Genomic DNA, 25,486 nt, shown 5'->3' with positions numbered 1-25,486 from the left:
CACATTTGCTTGCAAAAATTCTTTGATATTTTCATGTTTGTGAGTGGTTCAGAAGGTTAACAATGCAAACAAATTGATAAGCATCTAAAATTTACTGCAGTCTTTTGAATAGAACATCAAAAACTAGTTTGGTGTTTTAGTATGACACATATAAGAGAATGTACTGCTAGAAGAGTGCAAAAATATCTGTTGATGTGACTGATTGTAAACTAAAAGTAACATTATTAGTTATGGCATGGAGAGATGAAACAGATTTTCCAATAAGAGGTGGAAGCGAGAAGGCATGAACACCTTTAGTGTCAAACACAGTTGTTAATTATAAATACCAATATCATTGTACACTGAAGAAACAAAGAAAATGGTACAACTGCCTAATATTGTGTAGGGATCCCGCTGGAATGCAGAAGTGCCACGACACTACATGGCATGGAGTCGACTAATGTCAAAGTAGTGCTGGAGAGAATTGACACCATGAATCCTGCAGGGCTGTCCATAAATCTGTAAGAGCATGAGGAGGTGGAGATCTCTTCTGAACAGCATTTCCCAAGGCATCCCAGATATGTACAATAATGTTCATGTCTGGGGAATTTGGTGGCCAGCATAAGTGTTTAAACTCGGAAGAATGTTCCTGGAGCCACTCTGTAGCAGTTCTGTCACTCTGTAGCAATTCTGCACACGTGGAGTGTCGCACTGTTCTGCTGTAATTGCCCAAGTCTGTCGGAATGCACAATGGGCACGAATGGATGCAAGTGATCAGACAGGATGCTTACGTACGTGTCACCTGTCAGAGTCATATCTAGAAGTATTAGGGGTCTCATATCACTCCAACTGCACATGCCCCACACCAGTACAGAGCCTCCACCAGCTTGAACAGTCCCCTGCTGAAAAGCAGAGTTCTTAAACTCATGAGGTAGTCTCCATACCCGTACATATCCATCTGCTTGATACAATTTGAAATGTGACTCGTCCGACCAGGCAACATGTTTCCAGTCATCAAAAGTCCAGTGTCAAGTGTTGACGGGCCCAGGCGAGCCGTAAAGCTTTGTGTCATGTAGTCATCAAGGGTACATGAGTGGGCCTTCGGCTCCGAAAGCCCAAATCGATCATGTTTCATTTAATAGTTACGCAGCTGACAGTAACCATGAACAAATGCAAAAATGAATGTTAACAAGTGAAACAGAAGTACTGGGATCAGCTAATGGTTCTGTGTACAAAACAACTAAACAAAAGTAGTAAGTCTAATACTGATCTGCATTAATATGAATTCATTACTAACTAGTAATGAGACTATCTGCACTGAAGGTCGATAACTTTGGGTTATGCTCAGTGGCACAATAACCAGAAAATTAATTGCACTACAAATATTTAATATTACTCAGATAGGTAGTATCACATATATTATTATGGAACCCATATGGAATGTGCTGGCTCAAGACCAACCAGACGGCTGTTCATAGTAGAAAAACACGAATAAAATGTTTGTGGATAATATTTGTAGAAAATGTATATGTGGCTGTATGTTGAAGAATTTCTGACTTAGTGTAAGTAAAACTTAAGACTGAGGTACCTACAAACTGAAGGGCATCAAAAGCAATCCTTAAAAGCAACTTAACATATTGTGACTAAGTAAACTTCCCTGGCATATTAATTCATCCTATTCTTGTTGAGTCTGCAACTGGATCATACAGTCATCTTGGCAAAATATTTCAGCAGTCCATCCGGCTGCCATCTTAAGGTGAGAACCACCACCCCCAGCTTGGTGGACCATAGGCCTCTTCTGTCTGGCCAACTACTGCCTACAAGGCAGTATGAGGAGAGATTGATGATCGTGGGACATGTGGCCAGCATGTTGTGAATCCTCCAGCTACCATTGCCAATAGAAGAATCCTGATAGTGCTACTACTACTTTATTCAAGCAACTACCCATTTGGCCCTACAAGATTGGATGGACTCCATTCGAGACCCCCCTGCCACAGGGAAAATCTGAGAAGGTATCGGAAACTCAACCCAGGTTCTTCTGAACCAAAGGCAGCAATTATAACCACTCAGCTATGGAGGCACTCTCAGATGAGAAAGTTGTTTGCTAAGTCTCACCTAAAGATAGTGGTCAGATCTTTTTTTAACATTATAAAAAATGATTTACGTGCAGATTACAAAAGCAACAGTATTCTCTGAGAAAATGCTGCTCTATGTGGCATTTAAATTATATTCAAATGAACAGTGTGAAATTCCATTCAGCATTTTTTCTCTCAAATGAATGTCTCCTCTGTTTTATCCTTATTTCATGTGACTGAAACGACTAGTCAGTAAAGTTCTCTGTATCTGCTGGCCACTTGGTCAAGTGACTTCTTGCTCCATTTCTTCCAACTGCCGTATCTTGCCCATTGCCTTCTATGCTGGTACTGGAGCTGGAGACTATGACTTACTTCTCATTTAACTGTATCTACTTACCAGTCCTTTCACAACATTAAACGAAAACTTTGACTACATGAACTTTTATAGCCTGTTGAGAACAACCGTTAACAAACATTGGATAAAACGAGCATAAGACATGAGGGATCATTGTAAGCAGGAAATATTTTAGGCTGTAAAATTTGCAGTTTTTGTACATCATTCTAAAGAAGCCAGTTCAAACTCAGAGCAGAGAAGTTCACTTGTATTTGGGGTGTGTTCATATATGTATAGCCTATTTTTGCTACCTTGTCTTATGTGATTTATGATCTACATAATGTTTACAAATAAAAGAAAACCACACTGTCATTTTGACAACTGCATATGATTTATGGCAAAGCCTGTAGTCAGTTATCATATAGTACTCTCGGTGAATTCTTATGTATGGGCAACAAATGCCATTCCAAGTGAAGCATAATTATAAAGTACATATACAAATTGTTTCACAGTACTGCTTCGTATTTGCTTATAGTGTTTACTGAATATGCTTATCCATGATCAATAAATCTTTAGCAATGTGAACAGCCTATACCCATTATATTTTCTGTGGGTTCTATTTGCACTGGATAACTTGTTCCTCCTCTTATTTGCTGTCAATGGAGAAGTGAAAAATATCACTAACATTGAATAGAAGCTGGTTTATAAATAAAAAAGCTTAAAGAAATTATTGCTTATTTAATGCTCTTTATTTTATAAATATATTTGTATGAATACAAAATATAAATTATTCCATTGTTTTACTTGCATAAAGAAGCAGAATTAAATGGACATATAATAATTGAAATTAATTTAGTATTAAGTCAGAAAATAGATATTTTATCATGCCAAATTAGTGGCTAACATTTCCATTCAAAATATAATAATCTGCTTCATTTTGTAATTAATTTCTGTAGTATGTCCCTTACTGGTAACTATATAAAATTCCATATTTTTTTCTGCATCTCCTCAAACACCTCCAGTTGTTGACAAGCACAACTGCACCATCCATGCCTTATCTTTGAATAAAACCTTTGATGAAATAGCTACAAACTTCTTCTCTACATTTCACTTACAAGATGCTCACTACAAATCTATTGCACAAAATTAAGACATGCAAGTGAAAACTATATGGCCTATAAGGTAACTGAAACTGGTCTTTGAGAGCTACATCAATAAATCACAGATTCAGTCTGAAATTAAAAGTATGTGTAAATTATTCAACTCTTGAAACCATAACTACTGTGATGGAAAATTCTATGTGGTACTTAGAAATATCTATTATTTCAGGTACTGTGTACACAAATAATCTTGAAAACATATGAAATTAAGAATAACCTTCTAAAGATATTGGTACTTCATGTTACTAAGAAACTATAGTAATATCACTCAACACAGCAGGCTTTTTTTTTTCAAAGTGTGAGATTCAATATAGTTTTTATAATTTTATTACATACAGTAAGAATGCTCGTAACACTAAAATGAAGTCACACTATGATTGATGAAGTTCAGGGCAAAGGCATTATCAGGGTGTGGTCAATGAGCACTACAAAAATTAGAGCTTAGGAAGTTACAATTTAAGAAAGTTATGTTTGAGAATGTAGAATATGGACACACTGACACCTGAGGAGTTACTTATACAGCACTGAATAACATTATTTGCATCGTTTCACTGACTGATAGATTACAGTGCTCCAAGAGGTATTCTAGTGTGAATGTCAGGTAGAAGTAGTTTGCATGAAGAATCAACAACAGATGTTTTTCTATAGTAAATACTAAACTAAACTTTTCAGAAGATACAGAAAGGCAGCAATTTTTGTGTAATTTTCTATTGGTTGAGTTTAGCATAATAAATGCACTCTGCTGTCACATCTGTTCATTAGAAATCAAATTTCAATTTGTGAAGCCAAGTGAAATGTATGGAAGAAACCACTTTTCAACAAAATCCATCTTCAGGAGTTAGCGTGCCAACCTCAAGTAGGTATTTTTCATCATTTTAAATAATCTGTAAAGACTTCCTCACTTTGGAAGAAAGGAAATTCAACTGAAGGTTTAATTTTTTTTTCTGTAGCTGTGTTTACTTTTAACAACTAATTTTGATTATACTATTAAAAATCTGTGCTTTCTGGTAATAATTTGTATCTTTTCTTAAACAATACATACTTTATTTCATGTTTTCACTTTTGATTCAGGTGTCAAAATTATCCACTTACTACTCTCTGATGCTCATAAAAAGAAAAATAATGTTTTATAGCACTGTAGATAGTTAAATTTACTCTACATTCAGGATTACAAAACTGCAGAATGTCAATTGAAGTAACAGTTTCACATATCTGTAAAGGTGACTATCACATCTGAATAGAGGAACATTCTACCAGGGATCTGAAATGCAAAGGAGCATATCAAATATTTAACGACCTATATAAATAACAACAAAATAGCCTATACTTCACTACATCTGAATATGTGAAGGATGAAGTGTCTATATAAACACTATTATTTCTCTACGATCTTGTCCGCATTTGTACATTAAGTAGGGCATAAAAACAACATCCTTACAAAAGATAAATAATAACAACATTTTAAAAATATCTAACTAATATACTTTTTTTAAATTTCTCTTAATATCGTGGTAGACACACCTCAAAAAGGACAAGAGTAACAGGAAGACTCCTTCAAGGACACAAAAAAAAACTTATTATCACAATGAGTCTTAATGAAGACTGTGATAAAATTGAATATCATTTCCAACAAAGATAACAAAAAATATAGAGATACTTTCAATTAAAGTGGCTAGGCTGCTTAAATATTACAGTGCGAACCATTTACATACATTCTTGATAACCTATTCGTGAGAGTTACAATACAATATAGCCTTTTAGGATCCATATTAATGGTAAATATTTACATAGCATAAGAAGTTATAGTAATATTATTTTCTTGCAAACGATAGCAACAAATAACACTATTATCTTACATTTTGCTGTACAATATTTACACTGATAGTTACAATGAACACACATTCCACATCAGACATCAAAAAGGAACAATAAAGGATGTGAATATTTGTAACCAATATTCACAAGTAAGCGTATTTTTTATATTCAAATAAATATTTCCAACGAAGTAAAAAAGATGCACTCATCCATTCTGCAGCCCACGAACACTTCGGGTTGCGTGCATTCTGCATTAAAGACATACATGAAACAAAACATTCTCTCCCACATAAACATGTCTTTAGAATTTATGTTTGAATATATGAATGAAGTTCCTTACCCCTTTTTTGGAGAAAGGGGATGAATTTTTTTATTTTTATTTTGTAGAATATGTCACAGATTTTATGTCAGCAAATACATCTCACTTTAAATTCAACATCAATTTTAAATGCAAATTTTCCACATTTCCTGTCATACTTTAACCACCAAACAAATTTCTATTTTAAAACTAAACTTCTTCTCACAAACTGCCAGACTGAGAAATAAAGTTTTCATCAAAGCTTAGTTGAAGAAGTTGCACAGAAGCGTGAAGTCCAACGTGTCTTAGTGCTAGCACTTCGGTCCAGAGATTCAGCACCTCCCATTAGTGGATATGACGTTGCACGCTTTGCAGATCGACTGAAGTAAAGAATGAAATTAAAGCATTTTTAATTTAATTATTCTTATATGGATCACTGTGTACAGTATTATTTGCATTATGGATATTTTAAGTAAAATAAACCATACTAAGTACTGTAAAATAAGCAAAAGAGTAACTGCAATTAAACATCAAAGCCAGATACTAACAAGGAAGAATAGAAACTACAGCTGATGTAGGCATGCTGCATTGATAACATGAGACAATCCTCCTGAACTTCCATACACTTGTCTATAGAGCATTGTATTATCAAATAATTATGTTTTCATTCGTTTTCTTGTGCTCTGAATTTGTGTGACATCAATTTGTCAATACACCATGTCCTTTTCTTTCTGGGCAAGGGGGGGGGGGGCAGCTACACAATGGACAACTGGACTAATTTTCTTTTACATTGGCTTTAATTTTCCACATGATACAAAATTCCCCGTTATGAATAGTTTAGGATGAGAAGACATAAGCAGTTTCTCCATTAATGAAACTTACTATAACATAGCGCAATAAACCAATTTAATCTGCTGGTCTCTCAATATATGATGGTTATGATACTTTTCTTTATTCTGTACATATTTTTCCCATAGTCTGAAATAACAACCACAGAAAAATTATTTACTTGAAGGCTGCTTATTAGAGAATAGATGATTTGCCTACTATGTGGCAAATTGAACCCATGCAAAGTTAAAGTGTTTTTTACAAAATGTATGTTTTCCATGCACATATGTCTGTAACAAATACCTGTAAGAATTAAGAACTAGTGGTGCATGTACAGCTTCCAGAAAGGTAACAGTAAAAATTACTTAGGTATCTTGCAATAAACAGTGAGTCAAATTTTACAGAAACGAAGACATCATTCATTTACAGATTACATGTTTGGTATAATAGCAATACCAAATTAATATTGTAATTATACAAATTATGCTGCAGTAAATGATTAATTTCCATCACATATGTGAAGTGTAAGTCATGCTATTCATCTAACCAAATGAATGGACACAATTCCTAAATACCTGTTCCCATCTCTAACAACAGGAATCTGTGCCACCTACAAAATGCTCTTTTACTCACATATCCTTCCCTTTTTTTGTGTGTGTGACTGTAGCAACAGTTGGGCCTCAATTGATTGCTGATTTTGGTAATGAAGGTATCAGAATATTAGCTTAATTTGCATATTTTTATTTATTAATGTAATATGGTATAATTTTCTGAGTCGATGCCACACACTGACAAACTGTTCATTGGACAGAAACACATTGTAAGGGTCTCTCTCTCTCTCTCTCTCTCTCTCTCTCTCTCTCTCTCTCTCTCTCACACACACACACACACACACACACACACACACACACACACACACACACACCCTCTCCAGGCAAATCCTGTAAAGTACACTAACAACAAATTATGCTACCTATTCACAATCATAATTATGCAGTTTATTTCTAGATTACTTTCTACACTTACATCCATTTTTAAAAAGGCCACTGCCTCTGCTCTTGCACTACTTATCTACTCTACTATGTCATAATAAACTTTTACATAAATTTACTGATTTCAGAGACCACTATAGTTCTCTATGTACTGAAGAAGTTAAAAAAAACTGTTCAATGTGGATGTTAGATGTCACTGGAATTTATATCCTTGAGTCCATATATTCTGAAAAATCATTTTCTGGTGTTAGTTACATTGCCCAGTACTTTATGCAGAAGTATGAAGGTCAAATCTCAATTGGAAACTGTTTAAAAAACTAAGCTTAGTAACAACAGTTTCACAATACACTTACACTTATGAAGTTTGATATGTAAAAGATAATAGCATTCATAAACATGATATCCACAATTTAACCTTACCCATGCACAGAGAGGAGTAAAGTATGTAATTGTAAAAATGTTTGACTCCCTTCCATGTAAATTAAATGTGCTAGGAAACAAAGGAAACGTTTACAAAAGCAAATTAAAATCGTTTCTGTTTCATGGCTTCTTCAAGCACACAGGAAGGTTTCTGCATATCCAATATCTATACATGGTTGGCTACATTTGTTAAAATGTAATGTGCATTAATATTAAAGTAAAAATCTAGTTATGTAAATGGTCAGCATGTAGCCATATTTTCCCTAGGAAATTGTGTAACATTTGTAAATTTATTTAATGTCACACCAAGTTGCCCATAAGCTAAAATTAAAAACTCAGTCATCTTACCCATCATTGTGTCACTGCTATTTATCCCTTTGTATTTCATTCAAGTGACACCCCTCTTAGAAACTAATTATTTAACAATGTAAATGAGCAGGTGTGTGCAATTGTTGGAATACTGGTTTTGTATTCGGATGGCTCAAGGTTCAAAATCCTGTGTTTTGCAGTATCTCTAAATGATTTCAGGCAAATACCAATATGGCTCCTTCAACACCCAGAACTCTACCTCCAACGATCTCACTGTCAATAGAACATCAAACTCTAACTTCCTTCTTCATTCTCCTTAGGTAGTGAGTGTATATATCCCTCATGTATGTCACTTTTCATCTGGGTTCTACAGAATACTTCTATCTTCCAATGGCTTTTACGTTTTCAGATTTTTCTTGTCAGTGCCCACAGGATGGAAGTTTTGTTTGCCATGTGTCTCGGCACATGAGAAGCAATCCAAATTTATAGTGACATACTATATATATATTGCTTACCAAGCACTTTCTTCTGGAACACAATGACAATATTTGATTAGCAGAAAGAGCAGGGATTGCAAAATGTGAAAAGGGTAGCATGAAATGGCCTACCACTGCAGTAAAAAAATTATATATATTTTGTTCCCTTCAAACAAACACACACACACACACAATTTTCTCCCTTTCTCCAAGAAGCAGGCACTGAATACCAGACTGTATCTCTGTTTAAGAATGCATAAATGGGCAACACCAAACACAATATGTGTGTGATTTGGTTTTGTGAAACAAACAGGTAGAAAATTTATATAATTACTGCGAGTAGCTATCAGCTCAAAAGTGGAAGCTAGTTTCAGCATATATTGTGAACAGCAAGCAGAATTCAACAAACAGATAAGTTATTCAAGAAACTCATTTAGGTGGTCTTGCACATGGAAGCATGCAAATATACATTGACAGTGTATTTTATGGCTATTTTCTTTCATTTTCTGGTGATCTACAAGTTAAGAAATTAGGATTCTTACATCCAAAATGAATATACTACACATTCTACAAAACTGCTGCAAAAATCATGCAGTAAGACAATTTATAGCAAGTTCAAAAAACATATAACACAAGATGTAAAATAAAACTGTGAAATTATCTTGCACAATCTAAATTTTAAAGTGAACTTCTAGATTTTTGTACACAAATATATAAGAAATTGCCAACAGGAATCAAAAGGAAACTGAAAGCTTACCACAAGTTATTAAAAAACAAACACAGTTCCTATAAATTATCAAACTTTCTGGCATTTGGAAGTGTAAATATCTGTAACTAAACTAAGTTAATACATGCAAAGCAAAATAAATCTTCACATTAAAAAAATACAAAATATTTCTCTTATTAAAAGTAAGGAAATTAAAGTACTTGTGCACATACATATGTATCATACTAAAGTAATAAATAAATTCCACATGAAATCCACGACTAAAAAGCAGAAGCTCATTTGCAAAGTAGAAGTCTTTTGTATAATGGAATAAGATCATTTATTTGCAATCAGATGTCTCACACATGACTGCTGAGAAATAAAACCACTCTGCTGTTAGACTATGAGCGTAACTAAAAAATCTGTCCTAGCTAGCAGAACATCTTGTGTAATGCTTCCCCCTCCCTCTTTCTATGTAACTCTGGTCCAGCTTGCTATTTCCCACCTATGTGTGCACATCAGCCCGAAACCACTCACCAATCACACTGCAGCATCAGAAGAGACAGTTATTTCTTTCTGCCTCAAGCTTCTGCTGTGAGCTATGTCACTTCAATAATTTTGTTTGTGTGTGTGTGTGTGTGTGTGTGTGTGTGTGTGTGTGTGTGTGTGTCACAGTTAATGCATTAAAGAACAAAATTAATTTTAATGTGTTAGCCATCAGTTCTTGAATGCCTGTTCACCATTTTCTTCAGTCACATTATTTGTTCCATCAGTCTGTAAAACACTAAATTCTTTGGATCATAAGTGGAAAATTCTTTTCAACACCAGAAAATTCTTTTTATCATCATCTTTCATTTCAAATTGTAACAACCATATTCTCTATTTCCCTACTACCACACAATCTGTAACCAACTTTTTGTTTGTTTCTCACCATTACAGTTTATTTACATCTGTTTCATCTTCTTCTGTTCATTTATCCATTTCCTAAGACTTCTATGATCCTTACAAGACAATTAATTTGGAATATATTTCAGACACAATTGTCCTACATTTAGTCAGCTGAATATTCTTCTCACACAACTAGATGCCTCATTGACCCCTTCCGTCTCTTTCTCGGAGCTTATTCGTGCTCTTTTGCATTCTGTATAATTTATAATCATTGCATCATCAGTTTATCCTCAATAATTAATTCTGTATAATAGTTTACAACATTCTACCCCTTCCACTTAATCAACTAATCACTCATCCAGTTCCAAAAGCAAGCATTCCCCAACAATTTGGTACCGGTTCTATGGTGTGAAAACAATGTCCAACCTGAGAAACCTGTGGTGACTGCGATAAATACCGAATCAACACCAATGTGAGTGCAATTCATCTTTGAGATGCAGAATACATAACTGCCTTTGTTTCCTTATTCTTTGGTCTTATTTTTGTGCATGTTGAAAGTGTGCGATACATGATTAGTTTCATACTGCAACAGGTGCTCCACCATTCCAGACCACATTACAACGGGTCACACCAAGCACAGATGATAACCTCTTTCAGCAGCTACTTAAGGAATTCCCCACACTCACAGACCCAGTTCTGCAAAAGACAAGCATTGCTATTCCACATAACATCACAGCTGGACTACATATGAGTAGCTTGTTATGGCTTGGCCATGTCAGTTAGCACCGGAGAAACTACTGACCATGTACGCGGAGTTTGACGAAATGCTTACTGATGGTACCATCTTAAGATCTGACAGTGTGTAGGCATCACTGTTTCAAAAGGTAGAAATAAGGATGGTTCTTTGAGACTGTGAAGAACTATACGGTCATAAATACCTGCACCATTCCTGACAGATATCCCATCCCTAACATTGCGGATTTTAACTGCAATATGTCTGATGTCCATGTTTTTAGTGTGATCGATTGTGCAAGGCATATTCACAAATTCCAGTGGCCCATGCACATAAATATAAGTCTGCTGTCACAACACCACTGTCTGAATATTATTCTATCCCTTTCAGATTATGAAATGCTGTTCGAACATGGCAGCGCTTCACAAATTCGTTTTCCGCTATGTTGCTATGTGTTTTGATGTACGAGGACGAAACAAGTATAAACAGGATTTTATTTTTAGAACAATTCATGTATTGAAAAATAAAAGGCAGTTACATTTATTTTTCCACATAGTTTCCCACTTTAGAAATATATATTTCCTAGCGAGAAGGAAGGTATTTAATCTGCATCACAGAATAGGCCTGGTTGCTTCATGAGCCAACTGTGAACAAATTCATCCATGTCCTCATCATTTTTGAATCTGTGCCCTCCTAGACCTTCTTGAAGTGGTCCAAATAAATGGAAATCGCAGCGTGACAGGTCTGGGATCGAGATGAGTCCACTGCTTTTCCTGTAGTTTGGAGAGTGTTGGATGTGCAGTATTTATTTGGCATTGTCCTGGAGGAGGAGGACCTGTCAAATTGCTTGGTCTCATCTCTAGGTGATGTGCATCTCTCATCTTATTCAACAGCTTGCTGTAGTATGCAGCATTCATTGTGTATAGCTCATGCAAAAACCGGTTGAAAGAACCTTGCCTTGCTTTCACTGGAACACCCTCCCCTTTCCTCCACCACTCCTTACTAGCTTGTTTAGGTTTGGGAATGTAGTGGTGGGCTCACGTATTGTCACAGGTAATGATCCAACCTTCTTTCGCAACCTTGCTTAAACCTTTGACAGATGTCCAAACACCTCAACTTCTGATTTTCAGGCAAAAGGCAAGGGTTCCATCTGGAACATACATTTTACGAACCTGCATGTCATTTTTGATGATCCCTTGACAGGTCCCATAACTTATTCTGACCTGTTCTGCAGTTTCTGATACTCTTGCCCATTGACTGCCTTTAAGAATGTCTCGAACCACATGAATGTTTTCATCTGTAATGCTGGTCCAAGTACAGCAATCACCTTGCTGATTTTCCATGCATTCTTTTCCTTTCTTGAACTGCCAGGGAAACACCCACTTCCTTGACAATGTTTGATCACCAAACTGTGCAGTCAATCTCCGAAAAATTTCTGTCACTTCAACTCCTTTTCACAAGCAAGAAATTTTATAATTATGCTTTGAGCAGTGCACCTGTTGCTCCAACATCATGAACATTAGTGACAAAGCTGTTGGAAGTAAGTAATTGTCGGCTCTCCTATCTCCTAACAGCCTCACTCAACAATACTAGAAAAGGGGGTGTGGTCATACCAACTGTTGATGCTCATGAACAAGTATCCCTTTTATATTTGATTAGCCCTCATATTAGTATTTTCTGAGACATGGCTGCAGCGTAATAATCACTTACAATTGGTGTTTCAATGCCTAGAGTGTTATAGCATGATAATCAACAGTGACTGTGAATTAAGAAAGTGAATTTTTCAGGTTTTGCTGTCTCTCATGCACGCTCTTCTCCCCTGGTTGAGAAGGTGGAAGCTATTCAGCAGATGCTTTTACTGACTGCATTAAAAGGTCTCCGCAGATTCATAGGGATTTTAAACTACTACAGGCAATGTTTACTTCATTTGGAGGCAATGCAAGAACTGCTCGACAGATTGCTGACTAGAAACAATATGTCTGTCAGCAGGAAAGTTCTGTGGATGAGGAAAGTGGAGCTTACATTTCATGATTTAAAGGTGGCACTAGCTATAGCTTCTTTACTGGCACATCTGGTTCCAGGTGCTTCCCTGCAGTAATGGTGGATGTAAGTCAGGTGGCGGTCAGTGCCAACAAAAATGGAGGGTATCTGGTAGTGTGTTACTTGTCATCTGCTTACCCATCAAACACTGAAGACCCTGGATAGAAGGCAAACATTTCAAGATACTTACTGATCGCAAGCCTCTAACCTTTGTATGTCAACAGATGACTGAGCTCAACCTGCCTTGCCAGTGCAGGCATGCTGAATTCATCATCCAGTTTACTACTGACATACAACATGTAGCTGGAAAAAACAACACTGTGCAGACTGTCTGTCCTGCAACTGCACAGGATTGAACACGATGGATGGATGGATGGATGGATGGATATGGTGTTATGGGCGCTCAACAGTGTAGTCTTTAGTGCCCGGATTGAATACAATCAGTTGGATTGACATGATGGCTGGTCAAGGAAAAAGATGCATTCCTTCAACACATTACTGCTAATTGAGAATCAATGGCCTTACAGGTAGAGCACATATCTAGGCAGACCATGCACCAAGGAATTTGGTGCAACATAAGTCATAGGAGGCAACAGCATGTCATCCGTATGTGATGGTGGCATGAGATTTTCAGTGTCTACCACAACCTTGCATACCCAAACATCAGAGCTTCTGCCAAGCTTGTTGCACAGAAGTCATCTGGCTGGGTACGCAGAAGCATTATTGCACCTGGGCACATGCATGCAAGAGTTACCAACTCAGCAAGATCCCTAGACACACATTCATGCCAGGGGATTGCCCCCCCCCCCCTCCCCCTCCCCCTCCCCACTTACAGTGAGGTAAACTCACATTCATGTTGACATTGTTGGGCCTCTGCCATACTAAAGAGGAATCCTGTTATTCATTTATGATGATTGACCATTCCACGAGATGGCCAGAAGCAGTATATATTCCCAATATAGCGGCAGAGTCCATGGCTTGAGAATTGGTGCATGAGAATTGGTGCAATCTTGGTTCGGTGTCCCACAAACCATTATGACAGAAAGAGGATGACAATTCGACAAACAGCTTTTTAAGGTATTAGTCCTACTCTGTGAAAGTAGGCACATTTTCAAGACTAGCTATCATCTTGCAAGCATTGAGATGGTAGAGCGAATGCATCACATTTTAAAGGTGGCATTAAAGTGCCACATGGAGGCCTAGTCTGATGCATTATCCTTGGCGCTGCTTGGACTTCGCATAGTGTTTATGAAAGACATACGCTGTTCAACTGAATAGATAATATATGGAAAGTAGTTTCACCTACGCCATTTCCTCCACTGACTGAGGAAGGTTCTGCAGCCTTCATCCACCAACTGTGTTCATCCACGTGCCACCTCATACCACTTAACATAATCATTGTGACAGAAAAATTGAGATACATAAAAATTTACACAGATGAGAGTTTGGCGCATGATCCGAGATGATGCCATCTGACTGCCACACTTTCCCTTATTCGGGACTGTTTCATGTTGTTATGAGAAGAGGAAACACATTCGTTATGAAGAAAAATGGCAGGCACAATACTATATCAACTGAATGCTTAAAACCAGCATATACAGATTATGCAGCACTGATAACCTTTAGCACTTCACTTTTTCCATCTTTTAATTCACAGGAACTCGCAACACATGCCTCAGAACTGCCACAGGATTTACAGACTCCATTACCAAAAGTAGTGTCACCTCTCAGGCCACCTTTAATTTTCACATGTTCTTACAGGCAACTAAGATTCAAATTTCCTCTCATGAGAGGGGCTCCTGGTTTTGCAATGAGAGAGTTTAGTCAGAGGGGTGACCATATCACACAGCTCAAACATTCTGCCCAAAGCCATGTGGCACCCCTTGGAACACAATGTAAAAGTGCCTGTGAGTGGTGCTCTGCAGAGTTCATACCTACTCTCTACTTGCTTCACAGTGCTTAGTAATGTGAAAGGGGCCTGCAGTGTTCTGCTTCAGTGGCCAGCTACTATACAGCCAGTCATCTCCCCCAAACTTCCTCAGGGAACTAGGAAGCAACTTGAGGTTTGCACCCATTTGTGCCATGATTAGTTCGTATTTAGTGAGACTGTATTTAACATACATAAAGTTGTATTATACTTTACTTGCTGTGTAAAGGTTTAATATTGGAGATAGGCACAACAAACGTGTGCTTTTCATTTATCATCTCATAAAACTTTTTAAGGATACAAAAACATTTAATACTTTATGCTTCCATCTACAAGAACATCAGCTGTAAGACATTGTGTCTGTTTCCAAGAACTCTAATAATTATCTACATTTAATTGTTACATTATGGCTTCCTTCACTGACAAAAAATATGAAAGGGGAACAAACAATGCAAAATGTTTCAAGGGACAACGTCTCAGTTTCCTCTTGTCCTACTCTAACCGCTTGACAAAGGATCTGTGCAACTTCTGTTTCTAATCCTCACTTCATCAATTCCTCTGCTCTCCATTTTGCTAGATTAAGCAAAACCTTGTCACGAATGCTAGTGTTTCTGTCAACTTCTGTATGCGTCTAACATATTCAGTTTATTCTTAGTAGGTAAATGTCTCTTGTTTTTCTTCTGTTTTAGTAGTTGTAATTTCATTTTGGAAATTATTTTACTTACAGTTGAAGAAACAATAAATACCGTTTATACCATATATACATTTCTACTAGTACTGAAATGATTATACCACAAATTGACAAATTTATGAAATACTAGCTTCCCACAAATACATTACTTTTATGTTTAGGTAATTTACAGAAATATGTCCAGTCGAAGAGAAAGAAAGATTTTTATGCTTCCTTCAATTTTTATTTTCAGCAGAAGTAAAATATACTCACCGGCCATGCTTAACAAACAGAAACATTTCAACAGTAAAGCAATTTAATGTCTACTATTAATTTTTTCCAGTTACTTGATTACAAACCTTTTCATATGAAAGACGGCCACTTCTTATCTAATATCTTCCTTTAACTGTTTTATTTTCACTTTTTTTAGTTTCATGTTTAGAGTGTGAGGTATAGTTGCTGTTCAGTTTAATAAAAATTAATTTCAAAGAAGGTTAATAAATATTTAAATTATAGTCAGCCACAGTTAGAGGGGTGAGGACTTGTACAGGCACAATGTTGGAGGGCTTGCTGAAAATTATTTAGGTATATTCCACCCAATAAATTACCATTAACATAATTCTCTGCAGAAACAATTGTCGAGATCTTAGTTACTGATCGACATGAACAGGTTTAATGAGAAAAAAAACTTGAAGAAATGTTAAGAGCCTGTGCTCTCCATTTCAGAACTCCATATAAATACTGTTTTTGCTGTGTAGGGACACTACAGGTATTGTGAAAATAAACACTTGTTTCAGACTTAACTTTCAAGTTTAACATTTCTGTAGAAATAATGTTTTCCTATCTGACAATCAGAAAAGACTCAAAGAATTGGCAACAGAAACTGAGTATTTACAAGAGAACTGTGATACTTTTGGATATAAAAGGCAGAGGGATAAATGTGCTAAGAGCTAGCAGTAGTGTGTGATAGGTGAATCATCCAAACAACTACAGAACGTGTCTAGTTCACGTTGTTCAGCGTTAAATGGTTTCATATCTGAATACAGGGAACGTTTTGAAATGCATAATATTTAAGGACAAAGTTTATATATGAGTTTTAGAACTGTGAAAAATTATGATTATCCAATGTTTGGAAAACAAAACAGAAGCAGCAGTATATGTCAAGTTTTAAGATAAAGGGTTAGTTTTGTGAGATTAAGAGCACATATGTGAGGATCAAACACAAGAATTAACATAGGCCTTGAAAAATAAACACTGAACAAGGTATATTGAAAAACAAAACATGGATAGTTACCGTCATGAGGGGACTAGAAGATTCCGTAACAACTGCTACTACAAATCGATGGGTGCTGGATTTGTACAGTTGTGCTACACATGACTAATGTACACTTTTCTCTTAATGTACAGGCTGCCACGAGGAGGTGAAGGGACTGTGGTTTCATTGCTGAAACAGACAGTAATCTTCCAGTCACATAATATTTTCCTTACTCACTTATGGCCAATGATCACATGCTGCAGTCGTGAAGCTGTTACATGTTGCATATAGTCTCTACAACACAAACTTCTAATTTTTATGCATCTATGCAAAAAAATGAAAGAATGATGGGAGAAAGCTACACCTATGTCTAAAAAAATATAGTATAATATAAATGGATAGATAAAAAATCTACTCACCAAGTAGCAGCAGGGGAACACACACACACACACACACACACACACACACACACACACACACACACACACACAATAGGATTTAACTTTTACAAGCTTTTGGGGCCAGTGGCTCCTCCTTTTGGTGGAAGAGTTGAAGGGAAACAAAGAAGGGTGAAGGAAAAGGACTGGAGAGGTTTAGGGAAAGGGGTGCAGTTCATGTTCACCCAGAACTCCAATTTAGGGGAGACTTACCAGATGGGATGAGAAGGTATTTCCTGCTCATCCCGTCTGGAAGTCTCCCATAACCCAGGGTTCTGAGTGACTTTTTCGAACTGTACCCCTTTCCCTAGACCTCAGCAGTCCTTTTCCTTCACCTCTCTTCCTTTCCCTTCAACTCTTCTGCCAGAAGAAGGAGCCACTGGTTCCGGAAGCTTGCATTAGTTAAATCCTTTTGTGTGTGTGTTCCACTGCCACTGCTTGGTGAGTAGATATTTTATCTATCCATTTACGTTATATTATAAATAATTGATTATTTTTGTTGTTATAAAAATTTATAGCTAATATGAATTCGTAGGCAGATGACTGTGTAACGTAAATGTTACATGTTTTGCCATACTGAAGCAATCTGATACTGAGTACATGAATCGATGGGGAAACTGATGAACTTTATTGCAGTATACTGGGCAGGTCTCATAATGATCTTGTTTTCAAAATAAACTATTTATTCTCCAAAGCTGAGAGAATGCCAGAACTGCAGTGGTAACCCCTACTCATGATATGATGAGCCACACTGTCATGAGGTCCTCACATTATTCGGCGACTATGGCTTGCACAGTTACAGCTCCCTTTATAAGTCAATATAGCCCAACTGTAAAGCCACAGGAGGGTGTTGCATACGCTCCAGCATTCCTTTTTGCTCCAATGTTTTTCCCTTTGTATGTTCTGTCTACATTGCAATACACCAGTTTGAACTTTCTGTTCTCCAGTTGTGAAATGACTTATAAAAAATATTGCTTTAGGGGAAGAGATCATCTTGTAAAGCAAATTTTAAATGTTAGTTCTAAATGTAATGACAGTTCAGATGATGACAGCATTTCTTCTTGTAAAGTTTACAACAAAAGCAACTGTTCTTCTGATGAAATTAGTGATCAAAGTTCAACAAAATTTTCTTATCTACTCTGTACTAATGCATATTAAGTCCTTATACTGTGCACCATAAAACCACAGGTCAGAGTAAGAAAATGTTTGCATACTTTAGTGTTAACTTTGGGGAACAATCATTCCAAATACTGCAAATCCCAGAATATGTAACAAGAGGAAGCAAAGTATTGGACTCGTTTTTAAAGGCAGTTCTCGTTAACTGAAAGTAATGGGAGACTAACAAAACATTGCACAGTGAGCTCAGTAGAGGAAAATGATGAGCAACTGCTTCACAATGCAAAAAATGCTGTGCCTGTCTACATTTACTGCAATTTTTGGGGAAAAAGAAAGAAAGGGTGAGGGGGGGAGGGAGGGGAGGGGGGGGGGGGGGGGGAGAGAGAGAGAGAGAGAGAGAGAGAGAGAAACAAGGCTATCAGCACAGTAACAGTAAGAATAACATAGTACACATTTTGTTTCCCGAAAACAAAATAACAATTCTCATTACATGTGTTGTAACTGTGTGACGGAAAAAATAATAAGCTTCTCCACATAGTACTGATACTTCAGACCAGAAATGTGGGATTTCAAATACTTAACACACATTACCACAAAAGCCTAAAAGACAAGAAAAGACACAAATACTTAATTAAAATTTGAAATCATATTGGCAATAGACTACAGAAGAAACAGACCAGTTTGAATTAATTTGATCAGCAAGTGAAGAGATGGCTTACAGATTTGACTAAATTTGTGTTACATTTTGACCAGATGCCAAATATGGTAGCCAATCATTTTCACTCACCTTCTGTTGATGACTATTTTTATATCAAATTCGTTTCTCTTTTATTGAGAATTTAAGTTTGATATGCAATAATAAAATAAATTACAACAATAAACAAAACTACTGCTTGCACATAGGAAATAATTAATATACAGAATTTGGAATTTTCCATTTTCTACTAAATGAGCATTCATATTTAAACACTTTCTGTGTGTGTGAATGAAGGATAATCAGAGCTACATATTCTAATCCCATTGTTCAAAATTAAATAAGTCTGAAGGGTCACATCAATAATCCAACAATTTACATGCAATAAATGAGATTCCACTTTTTACAAGATGATTCAATTGATGTATCAAAGGCATCATCATGCAAAATGACACAGAGTTATTGAACTTTCAATATTATTGACATAAATAAACTTCATTATTACCTGCGCCTTCTAATTGAGGCATTTTGTCCTGGCAGTCCAAAGTATCCTCTTGGTATGACCATTCTGGCATTTCCTTGGGCAGGCCGAGATCCACCAGGAGCCATCAAAGTTGTCAAATGTGCTGCATATCCATCTTGCAAAATTGTTGCCAGTGTATGATGCTTTTTTGAAACTTTTCCAACAATGAATATTTGTTTTGGTTTCAAACCAATTGAAGTGTACACACTGATGTCTTTGCTACTACCATATGCTACATGAATCGCAACCCCATGTTCCTGTAAGAGCAAGAGTGTAAATGCCGTTCTGCACTTTTTTTACACACACACACACACACACACACACACACACACACACACACACACAGCTATATTTTCCTGGTTGACTATAATATAACAGTGCTGAAGCTTGGCTGCTGTGAGGGGTTGTGTATGTTGAACTGGGTGGAGTGGGGAAGAAAGTGTAACTTCAACATTTCATGTCAGTCATAATTTTCACTCTTTTTATAAATAATGTTTCGGCTGTTTTTATTTGTATGCTTTGTCTAAAAAAAGAACTCCCTGATTTTAAAATTAAATAGCATCAAAACAAAGATTAATACAAGAATGCAACAAATGTTATGTTTATTGTGAAATCTTTAAGTATTTTATACAGCAGTTTTGAATTAGTGGTTACAAAAACTGCTAAAAGATGGTAGTGTACACTGTATGGCTCATATCAGCACATAGTCTGCAACCATTCTTTGCAATGACATCTCCTCATAGTGGAGAGATTGCGCAAACAAGCAGTGACATTTGCCATCACATCTGGTAATGTCTCTGCAGAAATGGATTCAATTGCCAAACAGATCAATGATGCAAACTCACCCAGCATGGTGGGGTAGTTCTACAGTGTCTTTCAATGCACTCCACAAAAAGTAGTCACAAGGAATCAGGCTGGGTGAATAGGGAGCCAATTCGTGCCTGAATCAGTAAATTTTGGATAATCCAACACAGTGACTATTCCTGATGTATTCATCAAGAAATCAAAACACCTATTTGGTGTGAAGTGGTCGGACCCTATGCTGCAAGGACCACTTAGTGTCTGGTCGATCCTCCAACTCTTAGCCAGTCACTACTTACTGAATTTCACATGGACAAAGGGCCAAATAAACCTCTGCTGTACACTGAAACCCTGTGAACCAGATGCAGCCAACGTAAAAGACTCCATTGTTGTGAGAATCTGGCTTTCAAAGTCAGCTGTTTGTCTCACAACAGGCATGAGTTTGACCTGGTGACTTTGCATTTTGAACTGCAACATGTAGATTGATTCTAAATATTGTAGGTATGCTGAAACACTTCATATCACTCTCTTCTATAACTATTTGGGTGTATTTTCTCGTATATTGCCAAACAAGCTCAGAAACTGTGGAAGATAATTTCAGGAGTAACCACAGTTGAACATTGGCCAACATTCGCCACCAAATTTTCAGCCACACTACCTGTCTACTTGAATTTGGTGAAGAACTTGTGAATGGTTTTCACACTGGGTCCTTTTGGAACATTAAATCATGTCTGAAACCTGTGCTTTGTTGTAGCAGCACTGTCAAATACTGCAATATTCCAGTACCAGTAACACATGTTGTTCAATGGAATACATAATTTCCACCTTTACTTTCTACGTGTTAACCTCCTTTCTCCAGTGGAATTCATCACTCTGGGCCTCTGAGTACTATTTACAGACACTATGTATTGCAACTGTAGCTACTACTTTAACATTCCTGTGTAAAATTCTTACAGCTTTCATAGTAAACATTCCATTTGTTGCGTTCTTCTATTGATCTTCCTTTTTATATAATTTAATTTTAAAACCAAGGAGTCCTTTGGTAGACACCCTGAATATTAACTTGTAATTTTGTGCTCAATATGGACATATTCTATATATGTATTGTATACTGCAAAATAATACAATGGGTATTTGGAAAATAAGTTCCAATTGACCACGAAATGGAAACTACTATGAAAATAAAAAAAAATGTTTTATCTGTGACAGTTAGCTACAACTTCCAGCTATTTATCTACATAGTCACTGCTCTGACTTAGACATTTGTTGTAGTGTTGTAACAGCTTTCCAATACCCTTGTGTTAGAAGACAGCTGCCAGTGCTTTCTGCCAATTCTCTACACTGGTCTACAGCTCACTGCCTGTGCCAAAATGTTGTCTTCATAGTCAGCAGTTCATGTGAACAGAGATGAAACTCAGAGGGAGCCAATTATGGGCTGTATTGTGGGTGATTAAACACTTTCTATCAAAAATGCTGCAGGAGCATCTTCATTGTGCCTGCAGACTGCTGCTAGTTAAGTTATGTGGGCTGCATAGCTTCAGGCAAAATTTCTCCTGAGGTCCTCATACTTGGTGGGAGACACTATATTCTAGGCATCTTGACATGCTCACTGGGCACTCAGAACTCAAAAGAGCAACGTGATACAATCAATAGACGTACTACAGAACTGGCCAACATCTGTGCAAAGTTTCATTGGATTTTCACTGTGGTTTCTGTAATGACAGAATGAGAACAATGGAGGCAAGTCCTACACTAGGGAGACAAAAGCATGCCAACGAAAAAGGTGGAAAGGTGGAAGGCACAAAGGATAATGCACCTAAGGTTGTTAGCCATCGGATTGTACAGGTCCAAATGCGGATGTAAGACTGAAGTATTTTCAGTCCCAAGGAATTACAGCATCAGATGGAGATTCATTCTGTATTTGAAGGTGAGAGAATACTAATTATCTTGCATGGCATTTAGTAACTGGGAAAAGAGTGATGTGTGAGCTACATAAATGCTGAGGTATGTATGTATAATACTCATCAATGCAGTAATTCCTTTTGTTACCTACAGCCAAAGCACTATTTTAATTAGATTTGTGCAAATGCACTGACAAATATTTATTATGCATTGTTCATGAATACACTGGTACAATGTAACTGATGTGTGTACCCAATCAGTCACTGATTCAATTTGTCTCTCTTTGAAAGGATCCTGGTCTGAATCTTAAAATCTACCTTAGTCCTATAACTATAATGAAAGAAAGGCAATTTATTCTAAAAATGATTTTCACAGATCAATAATGTTAGTTGAATTTCTTGAGAAATGATTTACAGATTGAAGGGAAAAAATAGTGTGTTAAAATGGGTTATTGCACAACATTGAAGTAAAATTTCAGGCTTATTAAAAATTTCTATTTATCTGGAAATAGCTAGCATCTGACAGTATTATTAAACAAGTTTAAGATAAATATTTAAATTTTGTTTAGCACTCCATTATTTTCTGTGCAACAAGAGCATATTCATCCATGTGCACTTGTGCTAATAGAGTATCTATGCAAAGAAAGTAGGTCTGCAAGTTTACTTCCACAGTAACTTCAGATGTTGATTTACTCACAACTATCCAGACTATTTTTGTAATCATTAGTGTGATGAAGTAATTATTAGTATCTCACAGTAAAGAGCAAAATTAATATTGTAGTGATGAGTTGATTCCACTAAACAGTTTCCTCACAAAACTTTGGTGAAGAAATTTAATTTATTGAAAAAGTTCATGCCTTTTTATAATGCCATGATTTGATTTTGTTAGTACACTACTCAGTGATGTAATCACCATCTGTGTCAATGACTGTCTGCTATCATTCAGGTAGGAGTTCTATGCCTCTCTTGTACAACTGTTGTTATTTAATGTTGATGAAATCTGATAACCAGATGCTACAAGAAGTTTCATCATGAAACACTTGTCCCTGAATGTTATTAAAGAGAGGCCTGAAAAAATATAATCATAAGTGGGGTTCAATCTGGTGATTATAGAGAGTGAGGAAATGGCTCCCAACCAAGTTCAGCAATCATACATGAGATGATTCCACCAGTATATGGTTATGCATATCATGAATTAACAACATAGATTTACCAGATCTTTAATTTTCAGTAGCAAAAGGAAGTCATCTTAGCTGTTTGGTATATGCAGCAGCTTTTACAATTACATTTCATGTTAGCAGTTCATGGTGAAGAATGTTGGTTTGGTTCCATCAAATGTACAATAATCCTGCATATGGGGTCTTTCTTTTTTCAATAGGTGGAGCCATTCTTTTCTGTTCTTTAAATTCACATACAGGCACCATTTCTTGTCAACTGGAGCAAAGTTCCCAAGGAATGGCTTGTGCCAATTACATAAAAGACCAGCAAGGAAAAAACATATCATTATTTATGGATTTTCGTTGGTGTCACTTAACACATGAGGTTTCCATATACCCAAGTTTTGTATCTTACCAATGAATGCAAAAGGCTCACAATGATTGTGTTATCACATTCTGTAATTTGTGACAGTCTGCAAATTGTCTGGTGAGCATTACTGTAAAACAACAGATTTGGGAGATTTTTATCAAAATAAGGTGGTTTTCTGGAATGCAGTTCATCACACAAGTTGAGTTTTTCTTTTCAGAAATGAGAGAGTTCCCACCAAAAGCTTCACCCCTACAGGCCACAAATTATTCTTAAGGCTCCAGCAGCACTAGATCTTAGATTAAATTCTAAGGGTAAAATGTGTTGGAATTTTTCATTTTTATCTACTTGACATTCCATACCGATTAACTCCAAAAAAGATGAAAAATGAGCTGTTAACAACATACAAGCTCCTGTTCATAACAGCCAAACTCCTAAATGAAGAAAAACAACTGAATAACAAAGAATGAAACTTTGACAATGTGGTGGTGTCAGGCCAATAGGTAATAGTAAGGACTTACACAAAGACTCAATATTTACTAAAATTTTGAGTTTAATGATTACAGTTGTCTTGTATACTAAAATATATGTCTAATTTGGACCAGCAACCATACTATTACCTTACAATAATTAGTAATAATTCCTTTGCATGACTCAACAAAAAAAACTATGAAACTAAACATTTTTCTGTGAAGTAATTATGATGTATTTCGGAAATGAGTAAATAAATACTCATGTGATTGCCTAAGCAAATGATTGGTAATACTATCACCATCAAATTTTAGTTAAATAGGAACACAAGAGAGTGAATGTTACAAATGAGGTCAGGGTGGGGAGTTGGAGGAGAAAGATGGCTGAGGGCTAGGAGTGAGAGGAGTCAAGTGTAAGAGATAGGAATGTGGCACTGGTGAACTTGGCCCTGGCACATGATGGGGTAATTACATGTGACACACACTGATGTGGAGGAGTAGACTGGGAGAGGAAGACATTAGAGAGTAAGAGGGAGGCTCTGTACAGGAGAGGGAGCAGAGTAAGTGAACGGGAAAGGGAAAGGGCTACAGATCAGGGTGCAATAAGGGCTAATGGAGACTGAGGTCAGGAGGACTGAGATCAGCACGTGTTGCACTTACCCGTCTATGAAAAGTTCACATAACCTTTACCTGAATTAAGTTTCTCAGATACATTGTCTTGTGACCCAGTGGATCTGTAGAAAAGCCATCAGCAAACGAAAGGAGACCATGGGGAAAATTGTGTTGTGACAGCCATGAGACCACTTTCTGCTGCTGCATGTCTGGTCTGCCTGTTATGTACACTATCAAATAACCCAGTTCTTGCCAGTGCCTGCCAAACAGAAATCTAAAATTATAATAGTACAATTCAACATTTTGAATGTTAGAAATGGAGTATAATTTTAACAATGCACATGTGTTAATAGTTGTATTGTATTGTATTGTATCTTAACCGGGGGCCTAGAAACGATGGAGGGGCTCTGTCCCCATCACAGCTGCAGTGGCCCACAACCCCATGACGACTACCGCAGTCCACTTCACCCTTCCGTCGCCCCACACCGAACGATTCTATCAGT

General features: G+C 36.7%; 1 protein-coding gene across 1 annotated transcript in view; it reads right to left on the bottom strand.

Annotated features, from left to right (window-relative positions):
• Positions 1-3,140: 3,140 nt before the first annotated feature.
• Positions 3,141-25,486, bottom strand: part of LOC124798491 (protein retinal degeneration B) — a 565,476-nt gene continuing 543,130 nt past the window's right edge. The window contains 3 exon segments of the mRNA XM_047261931.1: positions 3,141-6,041; positions 19,658-19,932; positions 25,062-25,242. Of these exon segments, the coding sequence (XP_047117887.1) occupies positions 5,918-6,041; positions 19,658-19,932; positions 25,062-25,242 (580 nt within the window). The 3' untranslated portion in view covers positions 3,141-5,917.

This window comes from Schistocerca piceifrons, chromosome 1, assembly GCF_021461385.2.
Source record: "Schistocerca piceifrons isolate TAMUIC-IGC-003096 chromosome 1, iqSchPice1.1, whole genome shotgun sequence".
Classification (NCBI taxonomy): domain Eukaryota; kingdom Metazoa; phylum Arthropoda; class Insecta; order Orthoptera; family Acrididae; genus Schistocerca; species Schistocerca piceifrons.
Note: the sequence above shows the minus strand (reverse complement) of the source record. Positions and strands in the feature narration are given on the sequence as shown.